This window comes from Phocoena phocoena, chromosome 8 (genome assembly GCF_963924675.1).
Source record: "Phocoena phocoena chromosome 8, mPhoPho1.1, whole genome shotgun sequence".
In the NCBI taxonomy this organism is placed as follows: domain Eukaryota; kingdom Metazoa; phylum Chordata; class Mammalia; order Artiodactyla; family Phocoenidae; genus Phocoena; species Phocoena phocoena.
Window position 1 is genome coordinate 100,507,068 of NC_089226.1, and position 17,359 is coordinate 100,524,426.

General features: G+C 53.1%; 2 protein-coding genes across 4 annotated transcripts in view; one reads left to right on the forward strand and one right to left on the reverse strand.

Moving 5' to 3' along the window:
• Positions 1 to 640: 640 nt before the first annotated feature.
• On the reverse strand, positions 641 to 15,688 carry FADS1 (fatty acid desaturase 1). Of its 3 annotated transcripts, none has more exons than XM_065882776.1 (12): positions 9,745 to 9,951; positions 7,735 to 7,845; positions 6,971 to 7,168; positions 6,200 to 6,301; positions 5,968 to 6,096; positions 4,216 to 4,276; positions 3,028 to 3,104; positions 2,020 to 2,117; positions 1,754 to 1,850; positions 1,424 to 1,503; positions 1,190 to 1,315; positions 641 to 836 (listed from the first exon to the last, which is right to left on the reverse strand). In XM_065882776.1, the coding sequence occupies exons 1-12, from the start codon at positions 9,934 to 9,936 to the stop codon at positions 785 to 787; spliced, it is 1,323 nt and encodes a 440-aa protein (XP_065738848.1). In that variant the 5' UTR covers positions 9,937 to 9,951; the 3' UTR covers positions 641 to 784. The 3 variants fall into 3 exon arrangements, with proteins under 3 accessions (XP_065738848.1, XP_065738851.1, XP_065738849.1); XM_065882779.1 differs by lacking the exon at positions 9,745 to 9,951 and adding an exon at positions 15,671 to 15,688 and having other exon boundaries at positions 684 to 836; XM_065882777.1 differs by lacking the exon at positions 9,745 to 9,951 and adding an exon at positions 8,120 to 8,149 and having other exon boundaries at positions 684 to 836.
• The window catches only part of FADS2 (fatty acid desaturase 2), a 65,247-nt gene continuing 57,385 nt past the window's right edge, over positions 9,498 to 17,359 (forward strand). Inside the window, exon 1 of the mRNA XM_065882775.1 lies at positions 9,498 to 9,608. The gene's annotated coding sequence lies outside the window, so the exon portion shown is untranslated. The remainder of the gene's footprint in view (positions 9,609 to 17,359) is intronic.

Below are 17,359 nucleotides of genomic sequence, written 5' to 3' on the forward strand. Positions count from 1 at the left end.
CTGTAGTGCCAGCATCCTTCAGGGCCAGATGCCTCCGACACCACAGCCCTGGCCTTTGTCCTCCCTGCTTCTAAAAGTGGAAAAATTGCTTCTCCAGGAGCCTGAGGTAGACATGGGTCACACCTAGCCCTAGAGTGAGCCAAGCTGCCAGGCCTCAGGCGCTAATGCTTCCTTTCTAAATCTTGCCCAGAAGGTTCAGCTGCTCTGTCCTCCTCCAGCCTGCGAACTTCTGAGGTTTGCAAGCAAGAGTGGAGATGGCACTGAGAAGTGGACCAGTGGGATGAGCTCCTCCCTTTCCTGGATGGAATTTTTTTTTTTTTTGGCCACACCGTGCGGCATGCGGGGTCTTCGTTCCCCAACCAGGGATTGAACCTGCGCCCCCTGCATTGGAAGCACGGAGTTTTAACCATTGGACCGCCAGGGAAGTCCCCTGGGTGGAATTTTAGTGCTAAATCTCTTCCTGATTTCTGGGCGCAGTAGACCCTCCCTATTTTAACACCCTCCTGGCTCCCTCTTTGCCCACCAACCACTCGCATCTGCTAAACAAAAAAGGAAACAAAACTTTCACATCCCTGTCCCAACAGCTCCACCCCCCCTTCCAGGGGGCTTGCGCACCCCTCTTTGGGTCTTAGATCTGTGCCTAGAAGATAAAGGGGAGGGGTTTGAGTCAGAGCCTTTATCTCCTCAAACCCACCCCCTCTGGACATTAGGATTGTAGTGGCATTGTCCCCAAGCCCCCCTCTGCTTTGGCTCCAAGGCTCTTCTTCCAGATGGGAGGCTGCTCTTATTGGTGGAGATAGGCATCTAGCCAGAGCTGCCCGGACTCTCTCAGTGAGCTGAGGGGACAAGATGGGAGCAGGCGGTGAGGGAGACAGAGTGGAGAGGAGCCCCAAAGCCATACCCACCAGAAGTGCAGCAGTGAGGCCCTTCCAGAGGTGATGTAAGGCCCCCTTGACTTGAGCACTCGCCTCCCCTTTGCTTCTGAGAAAGGGCTTGGGCCATGGCACTGAGAGCAAAGGCCCAAACTGGCCACAAGACCAACAGAGCACCTGGCCTTGGCCTTGGTGACCTCCATTCCAGACGACCTGGGGACACCTTCCTGTGGCTCCCACCCCATACTTCACCCCTGACCCCACTGCCCTGCCCTCTTCCAGCCCTCCCAGCCCTCTTCCCAGGCTCAGATACTCACTGGACAATGTCGGCAAAGGCTGAGAACAGGGGCTTGGACTGGTACTCTATGCCATGCTTGGCACACAGGGACTGCACCAGGGGAGCCGCTTTGTGGTAATTGTGTCGAGGCATCGTGGGGAAAAGACTTCACGGAGAACAGGGGACAGTCAGTGCCTCCAGCTCCTGTGGCCCCCCCATCCCCCTCCTACGTGGACCCTCCCCAGGTCCCTGCTTCCCAGGCCTCCCTACTCACTGGTGCTCAATCTGGAAGTTGAGGTGGCCGCTGAACCAGTCATTGAAGGCCGACTTATGGACATTGCATGTTGCCTGGAGCTGGAGGAGAAGGATGGGGGAGCATGGCTCTGGGTACCAGATGGAAAGGCCAGCCCAGCCTTCTCCAGGCAAAGCTGGCCTGTCCCTGGTCACTCCCTTCTCCACGTGGTGGCAGGAGAGAAGCTTCAGGCTAACGAGGCAAGGTTTGGGAGCGTCTGTTGTTAACCACCGCCCACCCCCTACCCTGGGTCTGTGCCCACCCACCCTTCTTATTAGTTGTGCCCAGGTCTTCCAAGTGACTGTCCCTCACCTGGGTGGAGACCCAGTCCACGTTCCTGTCGTAATCAATGTGCATGGGGATGTGGTTCATCTGTGTCACCCAAACAAACCAGTTGCTTTCCAGGAACCTGGTGGACATGGCACCCAGACAAAACCAGTAGAAGCAGAGCCCAGAGTTCTGACTCTTCGCTCAGAAGCTGTTCCAACCCCGCCACCCTCCCCAGCCAACGCCCCCAGACCAGACTGCTTACTCCCACACATCTCTGCGCCGCTCCCTCCTCCCCCATCAAGTACTACCTGACCATGAAGAAAAGGCCCAGGAAGCCTTTCAGTCCCAGCAGCGGCACGTAAGTGAGGAAGATGCGGACGTAGAAGCTGATCATCCAGGCCAAGTCCTGTAGCGAGAGGCAGAGCCCTATGATGGCACAAAGCACCTCTCCTCTCACGGCACTTGTTCCTCTGCGTGGAGCAGCCATCCTCCCCGGTCCTGACACTGGAGTGCTCACGGCAGCCTCTCCCAGCTGCCCCGTCCGGCACCATCTAGCTCCGCTCCGTTCCTAGTGGCACCCCCAGCCCTCCTTGCCTGTTTCCTTCACAGGTGCCAGGTCTCCCTGCCTGCACTTCCTCCCAACCCGTCTCCATCCTTCACCCCTTCATCACGCTGCCAAGTGAGTCTTCCAGGATCTTAGCTTGGTCTGTGCCGGTGCCCTGATCAAATCGCTGGTGAGTTTTCTGCACCACCCTCCTCCCCTGACACCCGAGTCCTCCACCACATGTCCGGTGACCAGATTCGCCCCTTAATTCCCAACTTCTCTGCTCAGAGTCCATCCCACCTCCCCTGCCTCCGCCTGTCCTCCAAGGCCAGCTAGGTAAGTGACTTTGCGAAGTCCTTTCTGATGCCTCCCATCCAGCCAGAAGCGGTCAGGCCCCTTTCGGAATCCCCAAAGCTGCTGCCTGTACCTCTTGTCTGGTGTCAACCACATCCTGTTTCATCAGAAGTTTCCCGAGTGAAGGTGCCGTCTCTTATTCAGCTTCCCCCTCCCCAGCCTGGCCCCTGCTTTATGCCGTACACAATAACCTCAGGAGATAACTGGCTGAATTAAATAGGGCATCAGGAGTCAGGTTGCCTGCTGAGCCCAAATCATCTCACCTAGAGATAAGGAAGGGTCTATACCTGGTTCTGTTACTTTGCTCTAAATTAGGCCTGGAGTAAATCTCAGTGGGATTTCCCCTGGAGAACCCCCTTCCCATCCCTCAGGGTACTGGAGACAAAGGATGTGGGATTTGGGGGCCATGGGTACTTACCACCCACTTCTTCCTCTGGATAACAAAATAGAAAATATACCACTGGAAGTAGAGAGGCAGCAAGGCTGGGGGCCCAACTGGGGAGGAAATGGACACAAGGGGGGAGGTGTGAGCAGCACTAAAGTGTCAATAAAGGGCCAGCTGGTGCTGGACAGACGGCCTCCAGCACAGGGCTGCGCCTCTCCCATCTCCTCCTGTTGCCCCTCCAGCTGCCTCGGCAGTCCTCAATCCATTGGATCCGAGGGCGCTGGAGGTGGGCCTGAATGCAAGTCTGAAGAAAGCAGAATCTCCCAGTGGATGCTGAGAGGGTGAGGTGGGGGGAACGTGGCATTCTCTTCCATGGAAAAGGAGAGCTGGGGAGACAAGCTCCACGCACGGAACTTGCTCTGCTCCTGTGCCTTTAAAAAGATGCTGCTCTGGGGCTTCCCTGGTGGCGCAGTGGTTGAGAGTCCGCCTGCCGAGGCAGGGGACACGGGTTCGTGCCCCGGTCCGGGAAGATCCCACATGCCGTGGAGCGGCTGGGCCCGTGAGCCATGGCCGCTGAGCCTGCGCGTCCGGAGCCTGTGCTCCGCAACGGGAGAGGCCACAACAGTGAGAGGCCTGCGTACCGCAAAAAAAAAAAAAAATTCCTTTGAACAAAAATGGGATCAATGGACTCATCCCCTCCTTTTCTTTAAAAATTTGAATTTTTAAAAGGGTTTAAAAAATTTTAGACATTATGGAGATTTTTAAAGCAGGGAATATACACAGCAGTCTTGAGAAAGGGCTTAAGACAACCACAGCAATGTTTTCTCCCCAGCTCCCTCTTCAGATCCAATCCTCTCATTGCTAGTCTATCTACCTTTGTCCTTCTGGGTGTTAGACTGTGTCCCACTTCGTCACCTTGGCCCTGGCCTGTTTGACAAGATTTAAAGTGAGGTTTCAGGCTTAGTCGGGATGGCCCCCCACCATTCAGTTCCCTTGTGGAAGCCAGGGTGGGCCTGGAGGAACTAGTTTGCCCCCAACACAAGTGACCTTTGACCAAACATTAGCCTAACTCTTGCCTTTGCCCCTTGAGAAGGTAGACTGCCCCCTTGCAGGGGGCACCCTGTTCCAGGTGGAGATCTTCCTCCAGCCTTCACTTCAAGTACCGCAGTCCCGAGGCAGCGTCCCAAGCCCCACCCCCCGGGGCTGGATGAGGACACTCACTCAGGAAGAAGTATCTGTGCTGGTGGTTGTATGGCATGTACTTTTTCTTCTGTTTCCCAAGCTGTGAAGGAAAGCAAACACACATCAGCATCCACAGGCCAGTCACCAGTTCCCCTCCCTGTGACCTTGGCTTCTCCCTGCTCAGGAGCTGAGGCCTCCTGCGGGGGCTGTCAGTTTGCTGGCGCCACGGAAGGCTCCAACAAGCCCAGCCTTACCTCCAGCTCCTGGCGCGTGAAGCCTGGGCTGCTGGATTTGCCAAGCGCGCCACACCGTGGACGCAGCTCGGTGGCCCACACCCACACCCACACGAGGCCTGGGCACAACGGAGCCTGCAGGTCCTCAGCACACCTCGTGCTCAGCCCGAGACGCGCTTGTCAGGTTTCCAGGCTCCTCCACCTCCCCTTCCTTTCTCCATCTGGTACTCTTTTGACACCAGGGTCTCCACAGACAACAATTTTTACTCTTACATGGGCCAGGATCCCCTCTACATCCAGCCCCTGACCTTCTCCAAATCTTTCGGTCTCTTCAAATGTCAACATGAGCTTTATAAAATCCCTTGAAAGCTAAGCACAGTTTGGCAAATATTTGTGGAAAGATTACCAAAATCAGCTTGGCAATCTGAAGGCTCTGGCAAGGTTTTCCCCAGCGGCTGGTGGTGATTTTGTAAGCTGAGCAGCTGTAGAGACAGGCTGGGGCTGCCAGGCCAGCCGGTCAGACCGGGTCCCCTAGCGGGAGCTCTCACAACCATGACAGCGAAGCTCTGTTCTCGTGTTCGAGTCATGGCTCCTTCTGTTCCTCGTGTCCTGGTCAGTTCTGGCCACCAGACGACTACAGGGCCCAGGAGGGACTCTACCCCAGAGCAGAATGCCAGCTCACCCTTCTTTCATGAGTCCATCTACTGTTTTTTTTGTTTGTTTTTTTGCGGTACGCGGGCCTCTCACTGTTGTGACCTCTCCCGTTGCGGAGCACAGGCTCCGGACGCGCAGGCTCAGTGGCCACGGCTAACGGGCCCAGCCGCTCCGCGGCATATGGGATCTTCCTGGACCGGGGCACGAACCCGTGTCCCCTGCATCGGCGGACGGACTCTCAACCACTGTGCCACCAGGGAAGCCCTAAATTAACTTTTTAAAGAACTCCCCTGCCCACTCACAGCTGTCCATCACTTTACACTCACTAAAGGCTCACCAGATCTCCACTCACCCCCAGGCTCTAGCAGCTACATTATAATGGTTGCTCACATCCTCAGATGACAACTCAAACCCAGTGCTGACCACCCTGAAAGTCAGGCTAGGATCAGGCAGGTGGGAAGAATTACTCAATGAATGAATATTCTAGATAATGGGCATCAGAGAAGAGTAAGCCAGTGTAGCCGTTGTGTAAGAGAGAGGATTACCAAGTGCAGGGGGCTGACCGCCTGGGGTGGGAGTGTCTAGAAAGCACCTGCAAGGAGGGCCATCCATCACCTTCAAGGCCGAGCAGGGTTTGCACAGCAATCCGGTCATCCTTTGGGTCCTTAGCAGCGTGGGCTACCTTTCTGCAACAGCTATTTGCTGACTTGAACTCATGAGGGAGGACAGGTGAGTGTCCTGGGCAGCCTGCTTACTGCCTGTGGCGTCCCACAACTTCCAAACAGCCAGCCAGCCTGGCCCCCAATGCCTTGCCCACACTGACAGCATAGTGAGCACTTCCCTGCAAGCCCTGTGTGCTGCCTGGTTCCCATTCTCCGAGACCTTCACCGATACCTCTGCTCACCTCCACAGAGAGGATCTTCCCCAAGGCAAAGAAGAAGGGGTGCATGTTGATGTCCGGGTCTTTGCGGAAGCAGTTGGGCTTGGCGTGGTGCTGGAAGTGCAAGTGGTTCCACCAGCTGGCAGGTGCCCCCTGCAGAAACGCGGGGCATGAGTACGGAAGCCTGGTGCCCCCCCTCCCCCAGGCAGCCCATTGTTGACTGGAGTTTCAGAGAGCCCCTCCCCGTTCCATTGACCTTCAGGTGGCCAATCACGAAATGATGTAGCAGGTGGTTCCATGTAGAGGTGCTGAAGACGGACAGGTGTCCAAAGTCATGCTGCAGCCAGCCAGCCTGGGCCTGGGTGAGAAAGGCTAGCGCTGAGAGCAGCCCACCAGCCCCGCATCTGTCTCAACCGACTCGGCCTCTCCCTCGTCCTTCATCTACCTAGGCCTGGGCTGGCCTAACTGAGCACATCAGGAAAGGAGTCAGGAAGCCTGGGTCCTGCTTCTGGCTCCGCCACTGACTCACACGAGAGCTAGGGCAAATCACTACCCCTTCCCTGTTCTTTGGTGTCCCCAGCTCTGGAGTTCTGTGACTTCCGATGGACTGAACATCCAAACTACAGAACAGGACAGAGTGACAAACTCAGGCAAGTAGAAGGCTTAACTAATGGGTTCTGACAGCCAAGTATTAGGGCCCCAGCTGAGAAACCAGAATCTTGGTTCTTGGCACACCTGGACTGTGACAGAACCTGAATGTGAAGTTTCAGAAGAGAAATGCCACGGGAAGAAGGGAGCCCTGGGAGAAGCGGCTGGAGAGGCAGTGGGAGAAATGAAGGTGCACATGTGGCGAAGACAAACAGATGAAAGCCACAGATGACGCAATGTGTGCTCTTTCTGCACCAACTCTACCGCGTGTCCTCAGCTCTGCCCTGGACAGAGGGCTCCTTGGCCTCCTGAGGGGTACAAAGAATTTTCCCCACGGAAGCTGAGCTGGCTGTGTTCTTGACAAGCCGAGGGCTCTCACCTGAACTGTGCCGAGCAGCACTGCACAGAGGAGGAAGGGCAGGAAGGATGTCCCAAAGAGCCAAAGAGTGAGCCAGGCGGCAACATCCAGCAGCAGGATGTGCAGCAGGTACAGCAGGAAGAAGACAGGGTTCGCCTGCATGAGCCCCATCCGCTCCACCGTGGCCTGCAGCGCCCGGAACTCCTCAGTCAGCTCTTTCTGTAGAAGAGTGGAGATGGAAAGGGTGTTATTCTCCCCAGATGCAACCCAGCACTGGAGCCAAGGAACCTCTCAAGCTCAAGGCCCTCCCACCAAGGTAGCTGAGGGAAGCCCACGGTCCTAGGTAAAAATACCACAGTGCTGAGGAGGGATGACAGAAGGTGATATGGGATTAAGTCTAAGAGCATGTGGTCTTTGGAGTCAAACAATTCATTCAAGCCACTGCTCTGCCACTTAGTAATGGTGTGATCCCTGGCCGAGTTGCTTCACCTCTCTGAGACTCAGTTTTCTCATCTGTAACTACGTGTGGATTATATGATGTTATGCTTGGCACAGAATAAGTGCTCGGTCGATAGGTCTCATGTTGAGGATGGGGATGGTGGTGGTGGCCTTGTGAGAACCACAGGTTCCAAAGCCCTGCAACCCAATAACTATGCAGGAGAAGCAAGGGTCTCGAGATTCCCAAGAACTACTGACTGTGGTCCCCTGTGATCATATCTAGGGCTTCCTTCTACCCTTTGCCCCTCAACAACTGCAGGATCTCCAAACAGCAAACGGGGTCTCACATTCTTAGTGGGCTCAAAGCTGGGCTGCTCCGGAGACAGTTCTCCAATCAGGAGAGAGTTCATATACTTCCTCACAAGGCCCTTGTTGATGTGGAACGCCACAAAGGGATCCTGCAAGTTTGGGGAGAAGGCAGAACAGTGAGGAAGTCAGCCCGGCCCCCCCAAGATTTGTGAAGGGCTCACACCAAGGACCATCCTCCTGATCCAGCAAGGAGGCTGTACCCAAGTTCAAACAGGCCCCACCCCCCTCCAGGCAGCTGCCCTTTGAGAGTGCTCAGACCTGTCCCTGGTGTCCACAGCTCAGGATCAACAACTGTGTTCTAGGAAGAAGGGTACCATGCCAAGGAATAGGAAGCACGGGTAGGGCGACCACAGAAAGACCTGCCTGGGCTGGCCTCTCCTCTAGGTGTCTCATGAAATGTGCTGAGGGAGACTCCCTGTGTCCAACTGGAGGACTTTTGCATTTCTCCCCCTTCCCTCCGCTGCTGTTCTGGTAGGGGTTCCATATTTCCCTTCCCACTCTGAACACCCCCTGCCCTAGGGCACTAATTTTGGTTACGCAAGGTGGGGTCCTCAGCGACTAGATTAAGAGATTAATGTTCTGAAGGTCAGACAGCCCCACGCCCAAAGCCACAAGCTTGGAGGCGGAGGGAGCCGGGGCGGAGCCGGCGGCCGGTGGCACCACACATCCGGACCAATCGCGGTCTCCGCTGCGGCCGGCCCCGGCCCTAAATCACACTGCAGGAAGCCTGCTCCGTCTACGCATGCGCCAGCCCACACCTTCACCTTCGGCCACTGCCTGAGCTCCCCAGTGGTCACTCCGGAGACGAGCACAGGCTCAGGCCTCGACTCCCAGGCCAGCCGCGTCGGAGGGAGCGGCGGGTCCTTACCGCGTTAGGCTGCACCGCCACATCACGGGAACCCTAGTGGCCCGAGAAGCGCTCCGAGATGGCAGGGAGAAAGCTGGGGACAGTGGAAGGGGTCACGCCGCTAGGCGAAGGATGGGGGAAGGATATAGGGGGAGGGGACACGGCGAAGCTTGTGAACGCTCCAACCTTTGGGTCCCAAGGAGTGGACCCCCAGCTCTCAAACCCAGAAGGGAAGTGCTAGGTGCTTTAGTTCCGAGAGCAGGTCGTCTAGAGAGGGAAACAACAGAATCGCGCGCTGGCCCGCAGTGAGGCCTGAGGGAGGAGGGATGCGACCCAGCACGGGGCCTACAGCCCAGGACTGCAAACAGCTGCTGGCCTGAGGCTGAGTGACCTCCCCACAGGATTCCAGGACTGTTCCTGGGCCCTCGCTAAGTGTATGCTGACGCAGCCCCACCCCCCTTCAGCACGTTGCTCCCACTCTTTTTTGTGCACGAGCAGGCGTGCACCTCTCTGGCCGGTGCTGCCCCTTACCCACCCTCCGGTCTTCACCCTGTGCAGGGGTTCCTAAGGCAGCGGGCACTAGGTGGCTTCCCCGCTCAGGAAAATCCCCGAGTGTGGTTCCCTCGTTCTCTGCCCTGCTCACGCTCGCCAGTCTAGTCCGGCATGCTCGGCCCAGACGCGTCTGCGCTTCCCTCCCAGCCACCAAGACAGGTCAAGACTTGATCCCTCTCTCTGCCACTGACCCCTCCTCCCTTGGTCTCGGCAGTGCCGCCGTCCGGGGGTTCCACATCCCCGCTGTCCTCTCTCCTACCCCTGCTCCGGGGACTGCCCACGCCTGGAGACCGCAGACTCCGGGCAGCAGACGGAGCGCACAGACAGATGGCGCGGCCCTTTGTTTGTGCGTGCACGTTGTCGGCCTCCCTCCGTCCCTACTCCCCAGACTCCACTTTTCACAGCCTCTCTCCTGCCCTTGCATCCCGTTTTCGCAGCACACCCAATCACCTGGCTCCTGCGCCTCCCGGCTTTTCCCCGAATTAGAGTATTCGGCCCTGAGTGCCAAATCTCTTGTCTCGCGCGCTGAGCCCCAGGCTCCGACCGCCCTGCCCCGCCTCCTCCCGTTCCCTGGACTGGCAGCGCTCACCGTGGCGTCCTGCCCAGCGTAGTGGCTGATGACCCGGGAGCCCCCGGGGTGCTGGCGGGTGAACTCGCTGATGTTGTACACCTTCCGGTCAATCACGAGCCACCGCTCTTTGTCGCGTCCCGAGCGCTGCGCCACCTCGTCCCAGGTGAAGTAGCGCGGGATAGGCCCCTGGGCCGGGGTCTCGGGGGCCATCGGGGCCGGGCGATGCCGCGCACCGACTGGGCAAGGGAGGTCAGGCGCGCGCACGCGACCCGCGGGGTAGCGCGCACCGGCCTCGAGTGCTCTGGGAGCCAGTCCGCTGGCGCCCGCCTAGAGCCCGCCGCCCGCGCGTCGGGTTTTCAGCAGCCGAGGTGGTCGGCGCCAAGCCCCGCTGCGCGCGCTTCTATTGGTCGAGCCGCGTGGCGCGGGGACCGAGTCCCCGCCTTCCCGCCGGCCCCGAGCGGGCGGGCGCTGCAGGAGGGTCGTGGCAGGCCGGCTGAGCGCGGGGACGCGCGCCCCCTCGCGGGCTCTTTGAGGGAGTCGCCGCCGGACCCCACTCTCCGACTCACACCTGTAGCTCACAGGGGGCGCCGCGGGCAAGATAACGGTTCCTGTGGAGGCTCCTGGGTGCGGGGCCCGGCTCGCGGGGCGGCGGCACCGGGTGCGCGGGCGCCCTGGGCTACTAAGGTAGGATGGGCTCGGCCGAGCCGGGTGAGTGGGTGCATGGAGGGCCGGCCTCGCGGCCTGGGAGGCCTGCCGGGCCCGCGGGTTGGAGATTGAGGGGTTTGGTCGGGGGGTGTGGAGAGGGGTTGTCCCAGGGGCCTGGTCTTTGGGTTGGGGGCGTCCTCGACAGTCTCCCGACGCTGACCCTCCAGAGATCCACCTGATGAACTCCCGCCTCCTTGCCACGCCCCTCCACCAGTTGTGCGGCTGGAAGTTAAGAGCCTGAGAACCCTTGGCAATTATCTTGAAACAGCGTAATTACGGTTTATCTGCGCTGGGGTGTGGGAGTGGTTAACGCTTGACTTTGCTCAGTATAACATTAAAAATGCCCCACAGGGCTTCCCTGGTGGTGCAGTGGTTGGGAGTCCGCCTGTCAATGCGGGGGACACCAGTTCGTGCCCCGGTCCGGGAGGATCCCACGTGCCGCGGAGCGGCTGGGCCCGTGGGCCATGGCCGGTGGGCCTGCGCGTCCGGAGCCTGTGCTCCGCAACGGGAGAGGCCACAACAGTGAGAGGCCCGCGTACCGCAAAAAAACAAACAACAAAAAAAATGCCCCACAATTTTCGTAATTCTGTGTGCCTTTTTTGCTTGTTTGTTTTTATTTTTATTTTTTTTCAATTAACTGGGATCCTTAAATAAGAGGAAGTGGCCTAGCATCTCTGGACCTCTGGGAGGGCCTGTGTGAAGAGCCTGGGTCTTCCAGCTCAGGCATCAATGCTCCATCCTGGAGGAACCTGGGAGCCGTAGGAGGCCTTTAAGTAGAGAGATTAGGGGTTCAGAGCTCTGAGCTTTAGGAAGGGGTGAACACAGAGGCTGGGGCCTGGGGGGAGGGGGAGTCAAGAAGCTGTTAGAGTTATGAAGAGATTCAGTTCACGTACTAAATTTTATTTATTCAGAAAACACTTTACAAAGCACTACAACAGTGCCAGGCACTGTTTTTAGTGCTTTGCAAACATTAACTCATTTAATTCTCATAAGAACTCTTTGAGGTAGGAACCTCACTTACAGATGGAGAAATTGAGCCACTGAGAGGTTAAGTATTTTATCACACAGTGAGTGGCAGGACTGAGCTTCGAACCAGCCTGTAGCTCTGCTGTCTCTCCTCTGATTATACTAATGGGATTCTGCAGCCAGGGGAAAGGAGGCCAAGCTTTATTCCATGCACTTGAACTAGGGTCTTTGCCCCTAGGAGTCAGGAGACTAGGAGAAATACAGCCAGATTTCTGGTAGAAAAGGACCTTCATCCATTCAACCCATATCCCTCATTTCTTGCGATATGAAAGTTGAGGTTCAGAATGGGGAAGGGACTTCCCAAGTTCCCAAGGGGAAGCTCCAATTAAATGCCAGGCAACTGCACCTTGCTCAGGAATGACGGTCCGTGCAGCTGGCCCCCTGGACAGCCAATTTTCCACTTAAATAAAGACTTTGCTAAACAACGTCACGGTGTGTAACACAGGAGGTGGGGGACAAGGGGCTCGTGCAGGATGAACTCATGGGATTTCCGTATTGTTGTATAGAGGATAGACACCTTACAGACCAGTATATTAAACCTACTATTTAACAGATAAGGTGACTGAGATCCAAAGCGTGGGAGCCACACATTTGAAAATAGGACATCTGGGGCTGGAATTTACCCTAGGACTCATTTTTACCTTTTAGTTCCTCTCTGCAGGAGTTCCTAAACAGTGGGTTCAATGAACGTGTTTGATATAAGTCCTCCCTGGTTCCAAAAAGAGGCAACAGTGTCAGTGTTGCTGTCCTTGCTTCTCTGGGCACCTTCTTCCTTCCAGGTCCTTAGACCCGCCTCTATAAAATGGGAGAAGGCAGGCCTGAACAGGTAAGCCCCAGACCTTCGGATTTCCCCAAGAAATTGGTCTGCACTGCCCCAGCCATTGATGTCAGCTTTTTGCTGGTCTTCTAATGCAACTTTACAGTACGAAGGATCTCCATTTAAAATAAAGCAAAAAGGGGAATTCCCTGACGGTCCAGTGGTTAGAACTCCATGCTTTCACTGCCTAGGGCCCGGGTTCAATCCCTGCTTGGGGAACTAAGATGCCTCAAGCTGAGCAGCACGGCCAAAAAAAAAAAATTCCAGTGCTGAAAAAATTTTAGACATAGATATTAGTTATATTTATGAGCATTTTCTTAGGATAAGTTCTATGTGTGTAATTAATGCACTAAGTAAGAACATTTTGGGGCTCCTGTTATGTGTTGACACGTTGCTTCTCAGCAAAGTTGCTTTACTGAGCATTTACTGTGGGTTGTTTAGTTTCACTGCAGCTGCTGTCACCAGAACAAGAAAGGAATGCTGATCTGCTGCTCCCTGGCCAATTGCCTCCCCGCCAATACCGTGAGCTCTAAACATTCAGGAATGAAGCACCACCACTTGGGGTCTCTCCTGGGAGTCTCTCAATCCCCCACATTTTATCCAAATAATTGTACTATCAACCTACAAGCAAGTTCTATTCTAAATGCATTTCAGAGTTAGAGAAGGCTTTATCAAGTTCCAGCAGGATGTGATCATGGAGGGAGGCAATGGGATAGAACAGGAAGAATAAGGATTGCTACTTGAGAGACCTGGGGAAGTCCTGCTGCTCCACCGGCGGCTGTGCAATGTTGGATGCCATGTTAGCCTCTCTGGTCACAGATTCCATATCTAAAGTAAAGAGGCCAGATTCCTTCCAGCACTAGCAGTTCCTGCCTTTTTTGATGAAAATGTTACTCAAGATCCCATATCTCTGGTCGACATTCACCTAGAGATGATGCTTTTTTTTTTTTTTTTTTTTGCCCTAGGGCCTCTCACTGTTGTGGCGTCTCCCATTGCGGAGCACAGGCTCCAGATGCACAGGCTCAGCGGCCATGTCTCACGGGCCCAGCCACTCTGCGGCACGTGGGATCTTCCCGGACCGGGGCACGAACCCGCGTCCCCTGTATCGGCAGGTGGACTCTCAACCACTGCGCCACCAGGGAAGCCCGAGTGAGGGGTTTTCTTAAAAGGGGAAGAACAAAGAGGCTGGGATTAATCATCATCTTGTGAAAGTTCTATGGCATTTCTTAAACGTAGTTTCAGGAGCCAGGATGTCTCTGGTTTACGATTCTCTGGACAAGTGATCCACGGCTCAGGGATCTGTTCACTCATATTGCCCTGGAGAAACAATCGAGTTTGTATGTTTAATGATGATATTTAGAATAGCAATTTCAGTACATTAATGATGTTATCAACAACAGTAATTTTAGTCACCTGACTCTGGTTGATGATTGTTCAGTTAGCACAGGACTGAGGTCAGAGGGGACGAGAAAGGGAATAAGTTTTGGATAAGGAGATTAATCGTAAACTCGGTAAGGGAACTCGGTTTTAGGGGAACTCGGTTTCAGAATCACTTGGCCACACTTTTACAAAAACTCTAATCTCCTCAGTCCTTAAAAAGATAGGTCAGATGCCACGGTACCTGGGGAAGGGGTTTCTCTTTTCCAAGGTCCCATATTCAGCCTTTCTGGATTGGGACTTTAGTTTTGGTCCAGTAAATAAGTGACGTGTTTAGCACACTGGCTGGCGCACTGGAGGTGCCCGATGACTCCCTGCTGTTATTAACATTAGAAGAAAGGACCCTGGGGCCTAAGAGCCAGAGGTTCTAGGTTCATTTCCTGGCTGCAAATAACAAAAAAAGGAATTCTAATTAGTGTAAGGAAAAAAAAGAAAGTTACTGGCTCACCTAGCCTGGAGAACTAGCCAGACAGGTCACAGAACTAAACAGCTTCAGAAACCAGGGCCTCTGGAAGCAGCGATTCAACACTTGATATTTGTCTCTGCTCTTCCTTCCCTGTTGGCCTGCTTCTCTCTTACTGCAGAAAGGTCGTCTCCATGGGACAGAAAAAAATGGCTGCCCCTGCTACGCAACCCCAGCAGAAAGAATGTTTCCCCAGCCCCTGCTTCCTGCACTAATCCCCCAGGAATGGCTCTGCTGGGCTTGAGGTCGCATTCTGACCCTTGGGCCAATTACAGTTGTCAGAGGAATGAGACATTCTGCTTGGCTAGGCCTAGGTCACAAATGCAGCCGTGGATCCGGGCTTTGGGGAAGAGTGTCTGTTCCTTCTTGTGGGAAGTCCCAGATCAAAGGCAATCACAGGCCACATGAGTATTCCTGCTCCATCAGTTACTGCCTGATGTTAGGTCTCACAGCCTCTCAGTTTCCTCATGATAAAATGGAGACTGTAACTTCGGACTTACCACAACTCAATTTTTTTTGTTTGTTTAAATAATGAAGATCAAAGGACACAAGTTGTATGAAAAAAAACGTACACATCCTATCTTAGCTAACAATATTGGTCAGGCCAAGCTACTTTAACTAAGTACACTAGATAACAATTTAATTTGCAGCCAAAGTTGTTAACTATTAAAAAAATTCAAGAATTTTCAACAATAAAAATGGTATAAACTTAATAAGGCTGTCAAATTCAGTTGCCTTAAATGACGGGCAACTATTGGGTAGTCTATCTAAGAAACGAGTTGTTATCAAAAGTTTCCTGACCAGGGATCAAACCCGGGCCCGCTGCATTGAGAGTGTGGAGTCTTAACTACTGCACCAGGGAAGTCCCTGCTTCCTTATTTTTATCAGCCATTCTGATTTGATGATGTGCATTGAATTTTTGAGAGAGAGGCCTGATATAAGTGCAAGATATTTTTATTGCTAAGTCATTTTTAAAAAATTTCTAACCTGTTGCTCTTTTTAAAAAATAATTGAGGTATAATTGACGTATAACGTATGTTAGTTTCAGGTATACAACATAATGATTTGAAATTTCTATGTATTGCAAAATGAGCACCACAGGCAGTCTAATGAACAGCTAAATCATTTTAGATTGCAAAACTCTAAATGTTCACATCATTACATTTAATTACCCTCAGGCTTCACAGTGAAAACACAAAGAGCATTTGCCATTAGATTTATGTGGTTAGTCCAGGTCACTCTTTTGAGCTTCTAACTCATGTAGCTCATGCCTTGTGGCCACTTCCATTAGGATGTCTTACCATCGTATCCAGATTAGCATGTCCAAGCCTTGAACTTGCCATCTCCCACTTCACCTCTCAAACCTCCCCTTCTGCCGCCATTATAAATGCCTGTTCACTCAGTGGCACAAGCTAAACACCGGGGAGTCGTTTCTGAAGCTTCACTCTCCAATGAGCTGCCGTGGTTGATTCATTGCCAAGTCCTGCCAGTTACACCTCCAAAAATATCATAAATGTCCTCTCTTTCCTCATTCTCCAGTGTCTCCACTCTATCCAAGCTATTGTCACTTGCTCAGATTCCTGCATTAGTCTCCTCACTAGCCTTCCTGGCTTTATCCACATTTGACTCCCTCCTATCCAATCACAGAACAGCTAGAGTGGTCTTTGAGAATTTAAGATCACGTCAGTTTCCTGCTTAAAACCTGTCATTGGTTTCCCATAGCACTGGAAATAAAATTCATATTCCTGGGCTTCCCTGGTGGTGCAGTGGTTGAGAGTCCGCCTGCCGATGCAGGGGACACGGGTTCGTGCCCTGGTCCGGGAGGATCCCTCATGCCGCGGAGCGGCTGGGCCCGTGAGCCATGGCCGCTGAGCCCGCGCGTCCGGAGCCTGTGCTCCGCAATGGGAGAGGCCACAACGGTGAGAGGCCCGCGTCCAGAAAAAAAAAAAAAAAAAAATTCATATTCCTGTGGGCACTGCCTACATCTCCAATCTCATCTGGTGGCTCTTTTCCCCTCACCAAGGACACTATGGCCACAGTGGCCTTCCTGTTCCTGAAACATGCTAAATTCATTCTTGAATTACAGCTTCTGCATATGGCTGTTCCTTCTGCTTCAAACGTGATCCACTGCTCCTTCCATGACTCGCTCCTTCTCAACCATCTGTTCCCAACTTAAAGTTCATTTCTTTAAATACTCTTTCCATGACTACCACTCTTTCTATGCAAGATCCCTACTGCTGCTTACTCACGATTTTAACATCCTCTTTGTTTTCTTCTCACGGGAATTGTAATTATTTTATTCTTTCTTTGCTAATTTTCTGTCTCCCTGGCTGAACTATAAGCTTCATAAGGACGAGACTTGTCTTGTTCACTGTTGTATGCCTAATATGTACTCAATACAATTAGTTGGATGAATGGATAAAATCAATAAGAAAAAAAAACCCAAATGAGGTGATACCAACAGGAGGTCATAGGAGAAAATGTATAGAGAGCCAATAAACATAAGAGGATGCCCAGAATTTGTCCCATAATTTAAAAGGAGGGAGACTGCACTTTTCATATATCAGATTGCCAAAATTTAGAGGTTTGGCCATATCTCTTAACCTTGGTGAGAGTTTGGAAAAACAGGAAAGCCCCAGTGTTTTTTTTAGAAAGCATTTGGCAATATCTATCTAATTATAAAAGGCATATATTCATAGAGCCAAGAATTCCAGAGATAGACTTACATAAGAATGCAAATAAATATCCTCCAGAGTGTTTATTGTAGCTTTTTTTTTTGGGGGGGGGGTGCTGTGCTGTGCGGCATGTGGGATCTTAGTTTCCCAACCGGGGATCGAACCTGTGCCCCCTGCAGTGGAAGCACAGAGTCTTAACCACTGGACTGCCGGAGAATTCCTGATTGTAGCATTTTTTGTAATAGGAAGAATGTGGAATAATAACAGCTGACATTTTTGAGTACTCACTGTGTTCCAGGACAGTATCTCATATACTTCACAGAGCAGCTCTATGAAGTGGTTTTTATTATTATATTCCATTTTGCAAGTGGGGTAATTAGCTGGCAACTTCCCCAAGGAACCACAACAAGTAGGTAACAGAGCTGAGAATTTAACCCAGAGCTGTACACTTGATCATTATGCTGTACTGTCATTTAGAACCATCTAAATATCTGTTTAAGTAGGGAACAA

Coding starts and splice junctions, on each gene's coding strand:
- FADS1 (XM_065882776.1), bottom strand. CDS start 9,936: ATGGCCCCCGAGACCCCGGCCCAGGGGCCTATCCCGCGCTACTTCACC. Junction 1,504..1,753: donor TGGACTGGGTCTCCACCCAG/GTGAGGGACAGT, acceptor CTTCTCCTCCAG/CTCCAGGCAACATGCAATGT. Junction 837..1,189: donor GCCTTTGCCGACATTGTCCA/GTGAGTATCTGA, acceptor TTGTCCCCTCAG/CTCACTGAGAGAGTCCGGGC.